Here is an 18941-nt window from a genome sequence, read left to right on the forward strand (position 1 = left end):
TTCCAGTGCCTGCTGGTCATTTTACCGAAATCATTCTTCGGGCGGGGGGGGGGGGGGGGAAGAGACAAGTTGATCTCCTCATTTATCTGGGTGGGGGGGGGGGGGGGGGAAGGTCGTCTTGCAGAGAAGGCGACAGGCAGAGGTTTGGGATTTCTTATATGTTAGGCCTCCCAAACTTACTGTACTGCTATTGGGCGGTGAATGCAGAGAAGGTGCGGGGCTGGACATAGGAGAGGGAGGTCCGATGGGTTAAGATGGAGGAGGACCCGTGTAGTGGTTCAGAGTTGCAGGCGCTAGCAACGGCACCCCTCCCAACGGCTCCAGGAAGGTACTCGGTGAGTCCAGTGGTGGTGCCCATATTGAAGGTCTGGAGGCAGTTTAGGCACCATTTTAAGCTGAGGGCAGGATCAGGGGGATGCCGATTAAGGGGAATCATGGGTTCAAGCTGGGGGGGATAGCTGTGAGGTTTCGGAAATGGAACGAGAGGGGGATCAAAGAAATGAATGACTTGTTCTTTGGGGATGATTCACGGATCTGAAGGAGTTGTGAGATGCTGCAGAGGGCAAATGCCTCAACCTCTATGGAAGGCTGGGGCAGATACAGTTGAAAGTGATGCATAGGGCGCACCTCACAAAATCAAGGATGGGCCGGATTTTCGAGAGGGTGGAGAATGTTTGTGAGCGATGTGGGAGGGGCCACGCAAACCACGTTCATATGTTTTCGTCCTACCCGAAGCTGGAAAGGTTTTGGAGGATGGCATTTAATATCAATAATAATAATAAATAATAATAATGTAGGCTTACATTATACTGCAATGAAGTTACTGTGAAAAGCCCCGAGCACATTGATGTTCTATTTTCAGGGTGTCAGACCTGCCTGAGTTGCAGGCAAGTGCATGGGCAGATGCTTTAGCCTTCGCCACGCTGGTCGTTCGTAGGAGGCCCTGTTGGGGTGGAGTTCAGTCTCTCCACCCTGTGCCTCGGTGTGGTGGGGGACCTACTGGAGCTTTTGACCCGAGAGAACGTGAATTGTGAGCTGAGTGGTGTTATAATATCCACTCATGTATATCATGAGATGCAGACAGGCAATGATGACCACACAGGATAGCCAATGAACACACACGACACAGAACAACCAAACACCAGGCAGGACACCACCACTATAAAGCTCACAGGGCATTAAGGCTCTCCCTCTCTCACAGGACACGGCTAGGGAGATCGTCGCAGTTCATAAGCCAATGAACATCATCACCATGTGTTAGAGAGCTAGTCTGGTCAAGCCAATAGGAGGTTATCAGTTAGGTTAATAGATTGTCAACCCACAGCAGATTATGTACAGCAATCAACAGGTTCAATAAAACAGTGTTGGACCATCTCCTGTGTCGGAAGCCTGTTTCTCGTTTTACTGCATCCAGTTGCAGTCGATGTTAGACCAACACAGATGACACATCAAGTCGGGGGCAAAGTTGGATTCTACAATTTTTGAGGGTTGTTTATTATGCACTTTTGGGAGTTGGTTGTTGTTGACTGTTGGAGGGGGAGGGGGCATGGTTTGGGGGGGACTGTTTTCTTTTTTGTACTGTTGGGGTTGCTTTTGTTTCTATTTTTCTTTTGTATAGTGAAAATGATGAAAATATAGAGAATAAAAATATTTTTTTAAAAGATGCCGTTTGGCATTAACGTTTCACCCCTTTTAACACCATTATTCTGCCTGATTTGGGGGTGTCATAATATAAGAAAATTCAGCCAAGAATATCATATATAAATGTGCCTAATCTTGATTCCCTACAGTATTTAGATCTTAAGACCCTTCACTAATATTCTGTTCACTGAATGGATCAAATGCAATCGACAAAATATCTTGCTTCCTAACTATTTTTTTTACAACATTCTGATACACATTTTAAAACCACTTTTTCTTTTCTCGGGATAATCTATATAAGTGTTTCTAGCTCAATACATAAATGAGAATTCATAACTCACGACTATTCAGAAGAAATGGGTGTCAGAGAGCTTACCCGTTGGTCGTAAACAGTAAAGTTTTCATATAGATTAACAATGCATTGCGCTCTGTGAATAAATTTATTATAGGATTCCTCTGTCCACCATTTTTTCAAATTGCCATATTTGTCATAATGACTTCCTGAAACAGAACAAATATTGTGCAACACCTTTATAACAATGGCATTTTCACATTATGTGGCATGCACATTTACATTCAAAAGCTTTTTTGTACACTGGCAACTCCTCCTACTGCTTCAATTTCACTGAATGTTCTGGCTCCCATTAAATCCTCTACTTAATAACATAAACCAACATTTGTGAAACTGCGTGTCAGGGAATCAGCTCCATAGTCATTTGGGAATCAATTGTACTGCAACTGGGTTATTTTGCATTTGCATATAGCAATTCACTATAAAATGAGTTTACGATATGATGCAATGATCTGATATATCTCTATGTAACTGCCTGCCAACAGACATGTTATTCACAGTTGGACAATTCATTGAAATAAGTATCACCTATTGAGCAACATTTATTTTATTCTCTGTATGGAATGGGTGAAACATTTCTCTAAGCTTCGTTAATTACTACGACAATAAGCATGAAAAATTATTATATTAAGCCGAGGTGGGCCTTCTGTCCAAAGTAGTTGCATAAGTAATCAAAAGATAGTTTTTGGAATTGCTTTTTAAGATAACTTTATTCGGTCTAATTAGATTGAAATTACAATTTTAAATTTTAAACCAAATTTCTGTTATGATGTGAACATAAAGAGTTGATTTTTATCCTCGCACACCAAACATTATGGAATCCTTAGTGCCTGTATTGATCTGAACACACATAACCACAAGGTAATGAGCAGGACCAGCAGTTTCATTATGTTTGAAATGGATGGCAAAAGACCAAGAAGTGATAAGACAGATGTAGGAAAATAAGAAGATTAAAGTAAAGAAAGAAAAAAGATCGGAAAGAAAGGGGAGAATACTGTCACAGAGTGTCATTCTGAGTACAGAATGTTCTTCTAAGCCTTTCTCCTATGTAATTATTTTATTGGCATCTGTTGAGGGTTCTGAGCAAGTGCGTCTGCAAGAGTGTGACCTGTAAGTAAAACCTGTTTTACTAATGCTCCTTTTACAGTTATTACTGCTGTTACTGTTCTGCTGAGTTATGGCTGTTGTTCAACTTTATTATTTATATATAAAGAAGTTTTTTTTTGAAACAACGCATTTGACGACCATATTTGTGGTCTCAAGTCACCACAAATACCATTAACATTTCCTTTTATAAATAAATTTTGGAGTACCCAATTATTATTTTTCCAATTAAGGAGCAATTTAGAACAGCCAATCCACCTACCCTGCACATCTTTTGGTTTGTTGCGGCGATACCCACGCAGTCACGGGGAGAATGTGCAAACTTCACACAGTCAGTGACCAAGGAGTGGGATCGAACCTGTGTCCTCAGCGCCGTGAGGCAGCAGTGCTAACCACTGCACCATCATGCCACCCTCCATTGGCATTTCCGGTGTTCAAGCATACTATTCAAAGTGGATAGGTCTACTGAGGGTGAAAGTTCAGACCAGACCTGCTTCCTTCCTGCAACTCCTTCCTTCCCCTTTTATGCCCAATGAAATTTCCGAACCACATTTGTGATAGATGTGTGGTTTTTGTACTGATAATCTTAGCAAAGATTGCTGTAAGGGAATCAGTGCATCTTTGATAAGAGCATTGATAGATACTGCATTATTGAAAAGCAGGGATTCCCCACTGAGGTCAAAATTTGCCAACTCCCTGCTCCAAGTTCCTGAGTTAGGCACCTCAGCAGCACTAATCTAATCATCTTTATTATTGTCACAATTAGGCTTACATTAACACTGCAATTAAGTTACTGTGAAAAGCCCCTAGTCGCCACACTCCGGCATCTGTTCGGGTACACAGAGAGAAGTAACATAGGTAACCCGTCCACTTTATACAAGTGCCCGGCCCCCCAAATATCCAGTTTGTTGGGACCATTTGGTGGAGGTTCTACCCTGCCAAGATACACTGGCTCTGCAGGTTTCAGGCAGTTCATGAAATATACAAGAAATAAACGAGACAACAATAAGAAAGAGATGATTAAAGGATTAAGGAATATGAAAGGAAAGATCAACGGTAAAGGAGTAAGAAGAGTCACAAGTAAATATTCACCTTTCTCACTTATTCATCTAACTTTAAATATTTGATGTGGAGATGCCGGCGTTGGACTGGGGTGAGCACAGTATGAAGTCTTACAACACCAGGTTAAAGTCTAACAGGTTTGTTTCAAATCATTAGCTTTCAGAGCACTGCTCATTCCTCAGGTGAATGAAGAGGTAGGTTCCAGAAAAACTTATATGGACAAAGTCAAAGATGAAAGATAATGCTTTGAATGCGAGCATTTGCAGGTAATTAAGTCTTTACAGATCCAGAGATAGGGGTAACCCCAGGTTAAAGAGGTGTTAATTGTCTCAAGTTGGTAAGATTTCGCAAGCCCAGGCCGGATGGTGGGGGATGAATGTAATGCGACATGAATCCAAGGTCCCGGTTGAGGCCGTACCCACGTTTGCGGAACTTGGCTATAATTGTCGCGCGATGTCCATTCATCCATTGTCGCAGCGTCTGCATGGTCTCGCCAATGTACCACGCTTCAGGACATCCTTTCCTGCAGCGTATGAGGTAGACAATGTTGGCCGGGTCGCACAAGTATGTACCGCGTACTTGGTGGATGGTGTTCTCACTTGTAATGGTGGTACCCATGTCGATGATCTGCCACATTTAGCAGAGATTGCCATGGCAGGGTTGTGTGGTGTTGTGGTTGCTGTTCTGAAGGCAGGGCAGTTTGCTGCAAATAATGGTTTGTTTAAGATTGCGCGGTTGTTTGAAGGCAAGTAGTGGGGGTGTGGGGATGACCTTGGCAAGATGTTCATCTTCATCAATGACGTGTTGAAGGCTGCGAAGGTGTTGTAGTTTCTCCGCTCCGGAGAAGTACTGGACGATGAAGGGTAATCTGTCAGTTGTGTCCTGTGTTTGTCTTCTGAGGAGGTTGGTGCGGTGTTTTGCTGTGGCACATTGGAACTGTCAATCGATGAGTCAATTAACACCTCTTTAACCTGGGGTTACCCCATCTCTGGATCTGTAAAGACTTAATTACCTGCAAATGCTCACATTCAAAGCATTGTCTTGCATCTTTGACTTTGTCTATATATATATGTTTCTGGAACCCACCTCTTCATTCACCCAAGGAAGGAGCAGTGCTCCACAAGCTACTGATTTGAAACAGACCTGTTGGACTTTAACCTGGTGTTGTAAGACTTCTTACTTTAAATATTTGATTAAGGTAACCTGCAAGTTTACTATTCTGTGAACGATTTTTTAATAACGGAGTGGCATTGGCAGTTTCCCAATTCAAGGGCACAATACCTGAGTTTTAGAAGATCAAGGGTGGGAATTTCTGGCTCTTCCCACTGACGGGATCTCCCAGTCCTGCCAAAGTCGAGATCTTCACCCCAGCTGGTTCTCTGGTGGTGGGACGAGTCAACCATGCCTGCAGATCACAGTGGGACTGGAAGATTCCACCAGAGACCAATGGCTCGCCCAATGCGTGGTGGGAAAACCCACTGCTGGGGGGGGGATCATCAGTTCCTGAACAAAGGTCTATCTTTAATCTGCTCACTTTCTCCATCACCTTTAAGAAAACTTATATTGAATGCAGTTACTTCCTCCCCTTGATTTACTGTTCGTTTTCTTCTTTCTCTAGTACTTTACCCTAATCCTTTACTGTCAAAATCAGTATAGTGTCACCATGCACATTTTGAGACAATGCTAACTATAATTTTTATTCACCGTAAATGTTTGCTGTGTGTCCATAATTTTTTTTACAAATCTCATTGTAAATCTCCAGGATTACAGCTGCAACCACAAACACATTCCCACTGACCTTGTTCATCCACCAGAATATGTGATAGATTGCAGTGAAGGATTTAATGGCACGGCAAATGATTATAATTGCTGCCCTGTACATCAGAATGGAAATGTAAATACTGGATCCAGTTTGCTGGCACACAAAAGCAGAAAGTGTAAGATTTTTTCTGAGGCTAAAACATACCCCAGTCATCATAACCATGTGTCAATTCATGTCCTATAATAGTTCCGATACCTCCATAGTTCAGGGACCTGTCAACAGATAATTTGGCATGAAGCAATTTAAAAAGTGATTTATGTAGTCAAAATTATTAATTTTCGTGAGCCAGCACATGCTATTGATTTGGAATACTTACTGGGGAAATTCAGGATCATAAAGTGGAGGCTGCAGGATCCCAGCTGGAAATACTGAAGAGGTGAATACAAAAGATGCCAAACACATTAATATACATACATTATCCCCATGACTAAGTTTTAAAATTTTAAAAACCAGACAAGGATCGTTTTTAAAATGACGGAAGATATGTCTGTCTGGAACCCTCGAACAATAAGTGCTAATATGGTAGTTTCGTAGAAACTGGCATCTCATTTTTCCCAAAGAGACCCTAACAACCCCCTAGAGGTTGCAGAGACCAAATTCAAAAAGGAACAATATAAAGGCTACCTACATTTCATAAGCCAGGATCCAACCGGAGCTGGTTCATCTGCTTAGACAAAGGACCCCACAACCTGCCTTTAAAACTTAACGTTTGGAGCAATAATCTCAGGGATCCAGAGAAAGGGATACACACCCTTTGCCAAAGCCAAAGTAGAATGGTGAGAGTTACGTGACATTATCTCCTAGCTGGTGGAACCAGTAATATTGTCTTGTGGTACTAAGAAACCTCGGTCTGCCATTTTCACCATTTGCAAGCAGCAGCACAGAAAATGAGCTCTGTCCAGGTCTGAATGCCTGAATCTATACTGCTTAAACTGGAACTTCTGTTCTGAGAGGCCGAGATAGAGTGGATGTGGAGAGGATGTATCCACTAGTAGGAGAAACTGGAACCCGAGGGTACAGCCTCCGACTGAAGGGCCGATCCTTTAAAACAGAGATGAAGAGGAATTTCTTCAGCCAGAGGGTGGTGAATCTATGGAACTCATTGCTGCAGTAGGCTGTGGAGGCCGATTGACTGAGTGTCTTTAAGACAGAGATAGATAGGCTCTTGAATATTAGGGGGATCAGGAGTTACGGGGAGAAGGCAGGAGAATGGGGATGAGAAATATACTGGCCATGATTGAATGGTGGAGCAGACTTGATGGGTCGAATGGCCTAATCCTGCTCCTATGTCTTAACACCGGCAAGACTGATTCAACTCTGTGTGCCTACGTCATCATGAAAGTCAGCTCTACTGGGAAATTGAATTGTCCAGCATCAGTTCAGCCTGCCAACCTCTGTGAAGAAATACCTCATTGGACGTCGATTTTGAACTCTGGATACATGTAAAACAATAATTATTTTCTCTGTGGTATTTACCCTTTAAATCTTTCTTTCTCTGTCCCTCTTTGCTGTTTGAGTGCACAGTGGGTTACAAAACGACCCCCTCTCCTGCATTCTGAGAGTGTGCAAATAAACTAACCATCAGATTTCATCCCGTCCCACATTTGCTGTGGGGTTATTAATAGAGAATTGGATCACACCACTCTTGAGGGTTTGGGAAACATCCCAACATAAGGGGGAAGCAGGGAGAAACCAGAGCCGGAATTCTCCAGCCATTGGAATTCTCTTTTCCCGCTAGTAGCGCATCCCCATCCGCTGGTTTCCTGGCAGTGTGGGATGGCTTCAATGGGAAATCCCATTGACAAGCGAAGGGAGTAGAAAATCCCACCACCAACGAACAGGAAAAACGCAAAGCTGGGAGGGAGGCCGGAAAACCCAGCCCAGATTCTTCTGCGTGGAAGGATAGATCCAAAGTGCTCACTTAATACCTCTGCCAAGCCCTCTGGCTCCACAAGACTATTTCCTTTTTGGTTCCTAATTATCATTACCCTTCCTTTGACGACCATTTTATGCTCAGGTCTATTTAAAATGGGGGGGGGGGGGTGGTTGGTGCAACATGCTGGAGGAGGTGCGGCTTCATCTGTTGTGGAGAAGGGGGCAGGCTAGGAGGGGTTGGAGGACGTGACCAAGTTGGAGCTGGAGGATAGAGGAGAGGCAGCAGCAATGGTCCGACATGTCAGGAAGGCCCACAACGTCTCCAGATTCTCATAGAATGAGTTAGCTCAACACCCCCATTCACCCCCCCCCCCCCCCCATTTCCCTTCCTTCCCCAAAAATTCCCCTCCCCATTTCCCACCTTCCAAGCCCCTTCCCCCCATTTCCCTCCCCCCATACCCCCCTCTTTCCCAATATCCTCTCCCTCCAATCCCCCAGCCCCCCCCCCCCCCCCCCCCCCCCCCCATTACACCGCTCGGTCCCGACCACCCTATTCCACCCTCCAAGGGTCTATGCAACATCACTCCATGGTGATGGTATGCGTCAGCATAGTCAGTGGATCACTATTCAAGGCAAGAGAGTGATGATTGTAATGATATGTAGACAGACATGTAACTAAAGCGTTAATCACAACACCTAGCTGTGGCATGACCACGAGAGAGTATTACAAAACCCACTATATTAACTGAGCTCCCAGAAGCTCTCCCTCTCTTTCCAGCAGGAGTTACCAGTGAACAGCAGTGCAGCCGAGCCAACACGTGTAACTTAGATACAGTTTGTACAGTTAGTTATCCTTACTTTATTGCTAGAGTTAGTTCAGTAGAGTGTCAAACTCATTTATTTGTTTTATCATTACTTAATAAATTCTTTCAGTTTATTTTGAAGACTCGAGTGTTCTTCAATATCATCTAGTCAGTAACGACATATATTACTTAAACCCGGTAATATAACAATGAAAACTCGCTGTGAAGAGAGTTCTGCTGCTCTCAGTTTCTGCAAAAGTGGGATGGGGTACCAGAGGGCAACAGGAGGTTTGGGTGGAGGCAGGCCTACTGTGAGAGAATAAAATGACAGGCATTACATGGGTTAGGTGGATTGGCCATGCTAAATTGCCCGTAGTGTCCTAATAAAAAGTAAGGTTAAGGGGGGGGTTGTTGGGTTACAGGTATAGGGTGGATACGTGGGTTTGAGTAGGGTGATCATGGCTCGGCACAACATTGAGGGCCAAAGGGCCTGTTCTGTGCTGTACTGTTTTATGTTCTATGTTTTAATAGTGAACATTTTACATTTCCATTCCCCCTAGCTACAGATAGTGATAGCCCCAGCGACCACTCAGTGCTCCTCACTCTTCTTAATCTTTTACGGTCTACTGCTACCTCTAGGTGCGTTCCCAGGATGCACTTCAGAGATGGAGGCAGTCTGCTTCTTTCCACACTCTGTGGCCTTTGATGCCCTTGGCAGACATCCTTTGGATGCCCCGGTGTGCCTCGGCCGACATACCAGTGTCACTGGCATTGCCATGCCACTCTGTTCTTCCCACCACCCCTGAAATGCACCGGTGTCAGGGGGGGAGATTCAGAAGAACTGGAGACTGCCATTGTCTCCTTGGTGGCCGTCCTCAGGTTGTCTTCCAGTGCTTCCTCCTCCCTGACAGTGCCAGTGGGGCCCTGGGGGACTCCATAGGACGGAGGGGCAACCAGTGTGAATGCCAGAGGCCTCAGTGTCATTTGGCTCTGCCAGTCCTGGCTCCTCCCCATACAGTTGACGTCCTCAGCGATGCTTGTCAGTGACTGGGCCATGCTCTGATGTGCCCTGGCAATGTCCATCAGCATCTGGGTCATGTTCCTTAGCGACTGGTGCATGCTCTACTGTAACTCAACAATGTCCATCTGCGTGTGGGACATGTCCTTCAGTGACTGGGACATGATGTTGAGGCCCTCAGCCCTGGTCCTCACAGACTGAGCCATGCCTTGTGCACCACCACTCAAGCCACTGACCTCGTGCTGCAGGCTTTCTACTGCAGTCACCTCTCTAGCAGTGTTGGCTGGGTGCCACACCTTGTTGGCACCATCACCTGGGCCCTCAGCTTTCCAGTCACTGGAATGTCGGTGACAACCCCACCTGAATGTCACGGCTTTGGCCTATCATCTGCATCAGCTCTGGGAGAACCTTTTTGAGGCTCAGCATCTGACTGGGACCCAGCTTTCAGCAGTCCTTCGGCTGCTGTCTCCCTTGGATGTTCCTGCCTCCACCTGCTGTACATCAGCAACTGTGTGGTGCTCACCAGATTATGCCCCTGAGGCCTTGTCACTAATATCGCCCACCAAGGTGTGTGACTCTGCACTGGTGGAGGTGATGGTGGTAGCTGGTAGGACTCGATTATGGTCTCTTCGGAGCACTCCTCCAAGATGGTCTCTTGGGTGACAGGAAGGGGAATGACTCTGGATAGCTTGGCCTCATCATTTGGAGATCCTGCAAGCAAATGGACATGTGGTCAGGGAGAGGGAAGGTTCATTTTGTCTGACATGAACAACTCACTTGAGACAGATCATCTGGGTGAAGGGGCAGTGGATCCTCACCTCTGTGGCGCAGATCAACCTCGCTGTCGGTGACTGCTCTCTCCTTGGACAACCCTGCGATATCCAGGGCCCATTCCCCATAGGCTGTGAGGCTCGGATGTCCGGCACCCCTAATAGTCCCGGCTGGGACTTGGACTATTGCTTGGGATTTGTATGTACTTTTCCTAAATCAAGGGTTGAAAATAAACCATTTTTGAATCTCCTTTCTGGACTCTTCCTTGGCTACCATATTGTCAAAGAGGGTAAAGCAGAGTCACAGTCGGTGCTTTGAGCTATTTGGTGTACAGCCACCTCTCTTCATGTAAGAATACGGTTTGCACCATTTAAAAAATGCCGCCTCTTTGACAGACTCGATGCATTTGATGTGGGTGTGGAGGACTGGGCTCAGTACATAGAGCACATGCGTTATATTTTCAAGGCAAGTGCTATAGTCGGGGATGATCGCTAGTCGGTAATTCTTCTGACTAGTCTCGTACCAAGTAAAGACTTCTGAATGGACAGCACCTTAATCAGCTTCGGAGCAGGGGGTCAGTGTTAGGACACATCCCTGTCTTCAAGCCACATCAGCTCGGCACATGGCGGCCTGGGAGTATCGCCCCCCTGGGGGTCCCGACACCAAGATGAGACAGGTGGTGGACTTGGACTCTGAGATGTAGACCCAGCCATCCGAGGTTTCCGATGGGACCTTGACTGGGATCAGTCGGCAGCAGTACCCCCAGATGGTCTTTGAGGAAATGGCGATCCCCGACACACTAAACAACCCCGATCCAGCCCTGCAGCCACAGGAGGTACAGCCATGGGCAAAGAGAGAAAGAGCTCCTACATCCATACTTCAGGGGAAGTTATGGACTTGGCGGGGGGAAGGGATGCTATAACCCCCACAAGACCCACAGGGATAACCTGATTAATTTCCTCGTGAGCCTCCTGGAGTAACAGCTCCCCCAGCTGAGAGGCTGAGGTGCAGCAATGGGCTCATTAATTCCACAGGATAAAACCCGGCCAAGGTCCAGAATAGTCTCGGCTGGGACTTGGACTATTGTTTATATATACTTTTCCGACACCAAGAATTGAAAACAAATCATTTTTATTCTCCTTTCCAGACCTCTTCTCGACTACCATAGTAGTAGAAAAGGAAACTTTATTGATAATCACTACAATGATATATTGATCTCCATTTACTTACCCATTTGGTTTTGTGTGGATAAATAATAAGCATTTAGAGTTTGAGGCGGAAGTAACCACCTGTAAACAAAGATTCTTGAATTACAAATGTTATCACATTTTGTTGAAAATTATTTCAGTGACAATACAATTACCCCAGTAAGAAGTCTTACAACACCAGGTTAAAGTCCAACAGGTTTGTTTCAAACACGAGCTTTCGGAGCACTGCTCCTTCTTCACCTGAAGAAGGAGCCGTGCTCCGAAAGCTCGTGTTTGAAACAAACCTGTTGGACTTTAACCTGGTGTTGTAAGACTTCTTACTGTGCTCACCCCAGTCCAACGCCGGCATCTCCACATCATGAATACAATTACCAACAACAAAGAATACAACACAGTAATTTACAATTGTTAAATCTACAACTCAGGACAGGAAAGCATCTGCTTTTTATTGTGCTTCCCTGCAGTAACACAACGAAGATTGACAGGATTCATCCCGCAGTTTGCCTGCATTCCAGGTTACTAATGTATCGCAACGCCACAAGACTGATATTCCGGTTTTCACCAAGTTGGGTTTGTTTCAGAAAGTGAAAGAGAAAAATACTCACGCAGTCTTGTCCACCTGCTGCCGTATTTTCTTCACTGAGAGCTTGATATTGTACATGATGCTGTTAAGCACATTTTTAAAGTATGTGCTCTCATTCACTTCGAACTGAAACAGGAGAGGACATTTTAAGAACTGTAGTTGCATAAAGGCTGAAAAGCAAGATTTTGTTCTCAAATGGTAATTTTGCAGTAATATAAGAAATAGGAACAACAGTAGGCCATTTGGCTGACAAAACCTGCTCTGTCATTCAATTCAATCATGCCTAATGTGATCATGGCCCGAACTCCACTTTCTGGCCTGACCCCCATACTCCCTGCCCTTGACTACCTTGTCGAACAAATACTTGTCTAACTCAGCTTGAATATGTTCAATGAGCCAGGCTCCACTGCTGTCTGGGGTACAGAATTTCAAATAAACGACCCACTTAAAGTATAAACTCCTCCTCATCTCCTTCATAAATTGGGGATCCAACATTTTTAAACTGTGACCCCTAACTTTATATTCCCCCATTGGGTAAACAACTACTCAGCATCTACCCTGCCAAGCCCACTCAGAATCTTCCATTGTCAATAAGATCATCCCTCATTCTTCTAAAGTCCAATGAGTAATGGCCCAACCTTTTCTTAACGGACATTCCCTTCAACTCGGGAATTAGACTAGTGAACCTTCTCTGAACTGTTTCCAAGGTAGTACATCTGTGGTATTGTGCGAAGCAAATAATGGCATGATGGGAAAACTAGTCAAGTCTTCTTGGTACAATTGAATTTAAACTGATTTCACATAACCTAAGGCACAGAAACAAATACACAGATACAAACAGCCGAGGTCAACTTGACCTGAGAACTGGGTGACTCTGAAATTCTAGGATAAGGCGTGTTCGTCATGAGACTAGAAGCAGTCTCAATACATACCAAGCTGAAAAACTGTCTCTTACTGTACGTAAACAAACTTGTCCATTTCTTAAAACAAAGACAAGATAATGATATGAGACTCCAGTCCCCTAAAGGTCAGCAAGGTAACGCATTGTAATGATTGTTACTTATGTTTTACTTTTGATCAAATTCCTGACCAAGCTGTATTCATGTTATCGTGATCCTATAATGTATAAAAATCGTCTTATTCTTCTGTAATATCGCAGACTTGGGACGGACTCAGCAGTTTGTACTTGACTGCCTTCCGACTTCAAGTCTCAGCCATTACTGCTAGCAGTTCTAATTCGTAAATAAAGTTCAGTTTTGCTTACCTAATGAATGCTGTTTGAATTTCTCTATCACAGTACAGACGCGGGGAAAATATTGACTACGACACATCCCTCCTTAAGTAAGGACACCAAACTAGACAAAGTGCTCCAGATGCTGTATCACTAATGTCTCGAGCAGTTGTAGCATGGTTTCCTATTTTTGTAGACCGCTCCCATCCCCCGAGCCGCAAGCCCCCTCTCCTTAAACGAAAGGCCAAAAATTACAATTGCCTTCAATAGTAGCTGCTCGAACCACATGCAGACAAGTCCCGAATCATGGACAAGGCCCAAATTCCTCTTACCACAGCTGCTCTCACTGTGATTCCATTGCTGCTGCCCTTATTGCGTGCCCATTACTGTTGCTCTCTGTGTGTTCCTATTGCTATTTCTCTCGCTGTGTTCCCATTGCTGCTCCCACTGTGTTCCCATTGCTGCTGCTCTCATTGTGTGCCCATTACTGTTGCTCTCTCTGTGTTCCTATTGCTATTTCTCTCGCTGTGTTCCCATTGCTGCTCCCACTGTGTTCCCATTGCTGCTGCTCTCATTGTGTGCCCATTACTGTTGCTCTCACTGTGTTCCCATTGCTGCTGATCTCACTGTGTTCTCATTACTGCTCTCACTGTGTTCCCATTGCTGCTGCTCTCACTGTGTTCCCATTGCTGCGCTCACTGTGTTCCCATTGCTGCTGCTCTCACTGTGTTCCCATTGCTGCTCTCTCTGTGTTCCTACTGCTGTTGATCTCGCTCTGTTCCCATTGCTGCTCCCACTGTGTTCCCTTGCTGCTGCTCTCTGTTTTCCCATTGCTGCTGTTCTCACTGTGTTCCCATTGCTGCTGCTCTCACTGTGTTCCCAGTACTGTTGCTCTCTGTTTTCCCATTGCTGCTGTTCTCACTGTGTTCCCATTGCTGCTGCTCTCACTGTGTTCCCAGTACTGTTGCTCTCTGTTTTCCCATTGCTGCTGTTCCCACTGTGTTCCCATTGCTGCTGCTCTCACTGTGTTCCCATTGCTGCTCCCACTGTGTTCCCTTGCTGCTGCTCCCACTGTGTTCCCATTGCTGCTGCTCTCACTCTGTTCCCATTGCTGCTCTCACTGTGTTTCCATTGCTGCTCTCTCTGTGTTGCCATTGTTGTTGCTCTCTCTGTGTTCCCACTGCTGCTCTCTCTGTGTTGCCATTGTTGCTGCTCTCTCTGTGTTACCATTGTTGCTGCTCTCTCTGTGTTCCCACTGCTGCTGCTCTCACTGTGTTACCATTGTTGCTGCTCTCTCTGTGTTCCCATTGCTGCTCTCTCTGTGTTGCCATTGTTGCTGCTCTCTTTGTGTTCTCATTGCTGCTCTCTCTGTGTTGCCATTGTTGCTCTCTCTGTGTTGCCATTGTTGCTGCTCTCACTGTGTTCCCATTGCTGCTCTCTCTGTGTTGCCATTGTTGCTGCTCTCTCTGTGTTCTCATTGCTGCTCTCTCTGTGTTCCCATTGCTGCTCTCTCTGTGTTGCCATTGTTGCTGCTCTCTCTGTGTTCTCATTGCTGCCGATCCCACTGTGTTCCCATTTCTGCTGCTCTCACAATAACTTACTCCTCAGTCTTCGCTTCCCCTCTATCAGCCAACTTTCTACCCATATCACCACCTTTCCTCTTATTTAAGATCATAAAACCTTGGAATGATAGAACATAGAAGGAGGTCATTTGATCCATTGTGTCCTTGCCAGTTCTTTGAAACAGATTTTGCACATTGTCTGAATTTATTTTACAAGCTTCTTTCAAGATATCTTATTCAATGTCTTCTAAAAATCCATATATACTATGTTGACTGCTTCATTGCCTTTGTCAATTTTCTTGAACGTGTGTTTAACAAGTCGATTAAATTTATCAAAAGTATTTAATAAATCCATGCTGGCTCTTTTTGTTTGATCCATTTGTGTACACTTAATCTTTCTATCTTAAATTATGGATTACAGAAATTTGCTCAAACTTGATGTTATCAAAGGGAATTTACTGCTTCTGTATTTTTCTATGATGCCGAATAGGTCATGATCCTATTATTGTTGCTTGGACAAGCTGTGGACAGAATTTCCTGAACAACGGGTGGGATTTACCGACCAACCCTCCACATGCTTTTCGGCGTCGGAGGGAGCCCACCAGTGGGATTTTCTGGTTGTGCCTTTGTCAACGCGATGTCCCCCCTCGTCGCTGGGAAACACATGCAGCATCGGTGGGACCAGAATATCCCGCTGGCATGAGCAGCCAGTAAATTCCACCCCATCACATCTACAAGCATCATGATGCTAGCCTTGCATTATTAATGCCTGTTAGGCACAGAGCAATATACATTTGCAAAGCGGCTCGATTTTGTTGTTGTTAGTTTTATTTTGTTTACATATTTGGGGGAAGAGGAAGAATTTCCTCCACCCATCAGGGCATCCTACAACTTCCAGCGCTCCCAGTCTCCCTGTAGCAAGTTCCAAATGTTAAAATGGGCCCCCAACATGAAGTATGCACATATTGTAACATCTAATTATTATTCATTTTTATTTCCTGGTAACAAATTAAATCTAACAACTACAAAAAGATTGTACATGTTTATCTTTTGATTATCAATGTACATGCCACTGTGGTCAAATATTGAATAATTCTCTAGTGGATATAAAGAGGATATTGTTAGACATTCTTCACAACGTTAATATTGCACCATGGATTGTTAATCATTAACTTTTCAACCACCTCCAAACTTGTCTCATATGGTAATCTGCCAACATTAATCAAATCAGATAGTATACGGTACTAATAATAGTCATTTATCTTGGAAACACTTGGAAGCAGAAATTTTCAATACTTACACCATATTCATTATCAACAGCATTGGTAATTAATAAAAAGTCTGGATAGCCAATCATGACCATCATATACTGAAGCTGCAAATAATAAAAGTGCATTAGAATATAATATTCAGGAACATTGCAATTTTCCTATGTCATGCAGGGAACTAAATCCCAATACTACAACTGTTAAAATCACATGATTTGATTAATGAAGCATCCTGTGAATGGCTGATTATCTTATTTATTTATTTTTTAATTTTTAGAGTACCGAATTCATTTTTTCCAATCCACCTACCCTGCACATCTTTGGGTTGTGGGGGTGAAACCCATGCAAACATGGGGAGAATGTGCAAACTCCACACAGACAGTGACCCAGAACCGGGATTGAACCTGGGACCTCGGCGCCATGAGGCAGCAGGGCTAACCCACTGTGCCACCGTGCTGCCCTTTGATTATCTTATTAACAGTACTGGCAAAAACTTGAAATAGTATTTAATGCACACTGTACCATTCTGGAACATATTCTATGGTATAAACATTTGATAGAGCTCAAGTTTCATTGAGTTCTTGTGTACCAGGCTTACAGTGCAACGGAGAATATCCTTTATGCCATATTTTTAAGTTGTGCCACTTACTAAATCCTGAAGTTAATTTTGGTATCCGAATCTGGATTTTTTTTACATTGTTGGAGGTCAGACTGAACTCATTGAAGTTACATTGTGTTTACAATTAGCACTGAACTTTCCTGTGTAACATTGAAAATGGTCAGACAGTGTTTATCCACGTAACAAGGGTTGCTGCAGTGTAATTCATTCTATATGAAACACTTTGGGACATTTCTAAGAGACATGATAAGGTACTGTATAATGGAAATTCTTCCTTTTTCACATGCAAATAAGTCAAACTGACAATGTACAGTTGTAATCTAATTACAGAGGAGGACGAGGACTGATGTATTATCATTGATTTTAGACTGCATTTCATGTCAAACCTAATTACATGATGCAAAATCCGATATAAAAACCCAATATTATTTAGTGCCGCTTAATGATATTTCAGTGGGATTACTGCAACAGACCTTTGCTCTTGCTGCTTCTTTTGTCTTTTCGTCCATCCAATCTAATTCATCTAGTTGACGATCAAATGCATGCTTAATGTCTTCAACTAGTTGTTGCACCTTATCAGAATAAAAATAATAATAGTTCTCTAAACCGATGGCTTATCTGCATGATAATTCTAAGTATTAAATTATTCTGCTGTCAGAATCTTAATGGGGAAAAAACTTACTTTCATTTTGCTGGAAGATGTGAAGTATTCTTCAACAAAAAGAGCTCCGAGAGCCATCCCAAATTGTTTATTGGCTTGGTTTAAGCACATTTTACCCAGATCAATCTGTTTCTCCGTGCCGTCTAATTCTTTAGAGAACTCATGAATTGCATCTCTGAATGGTGTAGACAGATGTTCACTCAGAGCAACGACAATGCGCCAAATCATGTAATTGTGCAGTATTCTGAAAAATCAAGTACGTCATTGCTGCACATCAAATAATATTCTGTGGGCTATTCATAATTGCACTACTAAATTAGAAATATTTATTTCTGTTTATCGATATTTTATATGGTTTGCACTATTAACTACACAGATGAGAAATTTGGATATTTAGTCCCTATTCCACCACCTTCAGTAGGAAACAAGAAATTTGATTCCAATACAGAAAGCGTCTAAGTTTGGTGTTAATGATTGGTATGCGTCCCCTGAGAGTTCAAACGAGCCCCACAATGGTCCCTTGAGTGTATCCACTAATTAGCTGAGGCACTCGGATGAGGAAGACCCAGGTTTGATTTTCAGGGGAGAATGTTAAGGCCCCGGCAAGGCCAAGAATGGAGACAAGGGAATTTTGTCTGGCATCCATCTTGCCAGTTCCCCAGCTCCACCTGTGAATTATGGAATCTATAATAAAGAATGTGATAACAGGACATTTTGAAAATAATGGTAGGATTGGACAGAGTCAACATGGATTTATAAAAGGGAAATCATGTTTAACAAGCCCGGTGGAGTTTGTTGATGATATATCTAGGAGAATAGATAAGGGGGAATTGGTGAATGTGATATATTTAGCTTTCCAGAAAATTTTTGATTGGGGCTCCACACAAGAGATTAGTAAACAAAATTAGAGTGCATGAAATTAGGGGGAATATATGGCATGGATTGAGAACTGATTAATGGACAGAAAACAGAGTAGGAATAAATCATCATTTTCAGCTTGGCAGGCTGTGATTAATGGGTTAACGCAAAGATCAGTGCTTGAAACCCAGCTATTGACAATTTGTCAATGATTTGGATGGGGGGATTAAAGGTCATGGGCGGGATTCTCCGACCCCCACCCCCCCTCCCGGGTGGGAGAATCGCCGGGGGTCAGCGTGAATCCCGCCCTCCTCCCAATTCTCCCACCCCCCCCCAAAAAAGCGGCCCGGCGTGAGTCGTGCCGCCCACCTCGGAGAATGGCGGGGTCCGGCGCGACTCAATGGGCGCTGAGTCCGCCCGAATTCTCCAGCCCGTGATGGGCCGAAGTCCCGCCCGTCTGTAGCCGGTCCTGCCGGTGTAAATCAGAGTAGGGGGGGCTCTGG

The 18941-nt window shown here is 44.1% G+C and overlaps 1 protein-coding gene across 2 annotated transcripts in view; it reads right to left on the reverse strand.

Moving 5' to 3' along the window:
• Positions 1–18941, reverse strand: part of LOC119976317 (endothelin-converting enzyme-like 1) — a 159603-nt gene that overhangs the window by 42910 nt on the left and 97752 nt on the right. For both annotated transcript variants that reach the window (XM_038816760.1, XM_038816761.1), the window contains exons 6-13: positions 17602–17824; positions 17393–17491; positions 16333–16407; positions 12262–12365; positions 11679–11737; positions 6298–6349; positions 6126–6193; positions 2018–2142 (exon numbers count right to left, since the gene is read on the reverse strand). In XM_038816760.1, the coding sequence (XP_038672688.1) occupies positions 2018–2142; positions 6126–6193; positions 6298–6349; positions 11679–11737; positions 12262–12365; positions 16333–16407; positions 17393–17491; positions 17602–17824 (805 nt within the window). The remainder of the gene's footprint in view (positions 1–2017; positions 2143–6125; positions 6194–6297; positions 6350–11678; positions 11738–12261; positions 12366–16332; positions 16408–17392; positions 17492–17601; positions 17825–18941) is intronic.

The sequence above is a fragment of the Scyliorhinus canicula genome, chromosome 13 (genome assembly GCF_902713615.1).
Source record: "Scyliorhinus canicula chromosome 13, sScyCan1.1, whole genome shotgun sequence".
Classification (NCBI taxonomy): domain Eukaryota; kingdom Metazoa; phylum Chordata; class Chondrichthyes; order Carcharhiniformes; family Scyliorhinidae; genus Scyliorhinus; species Scyliorhinus canicula.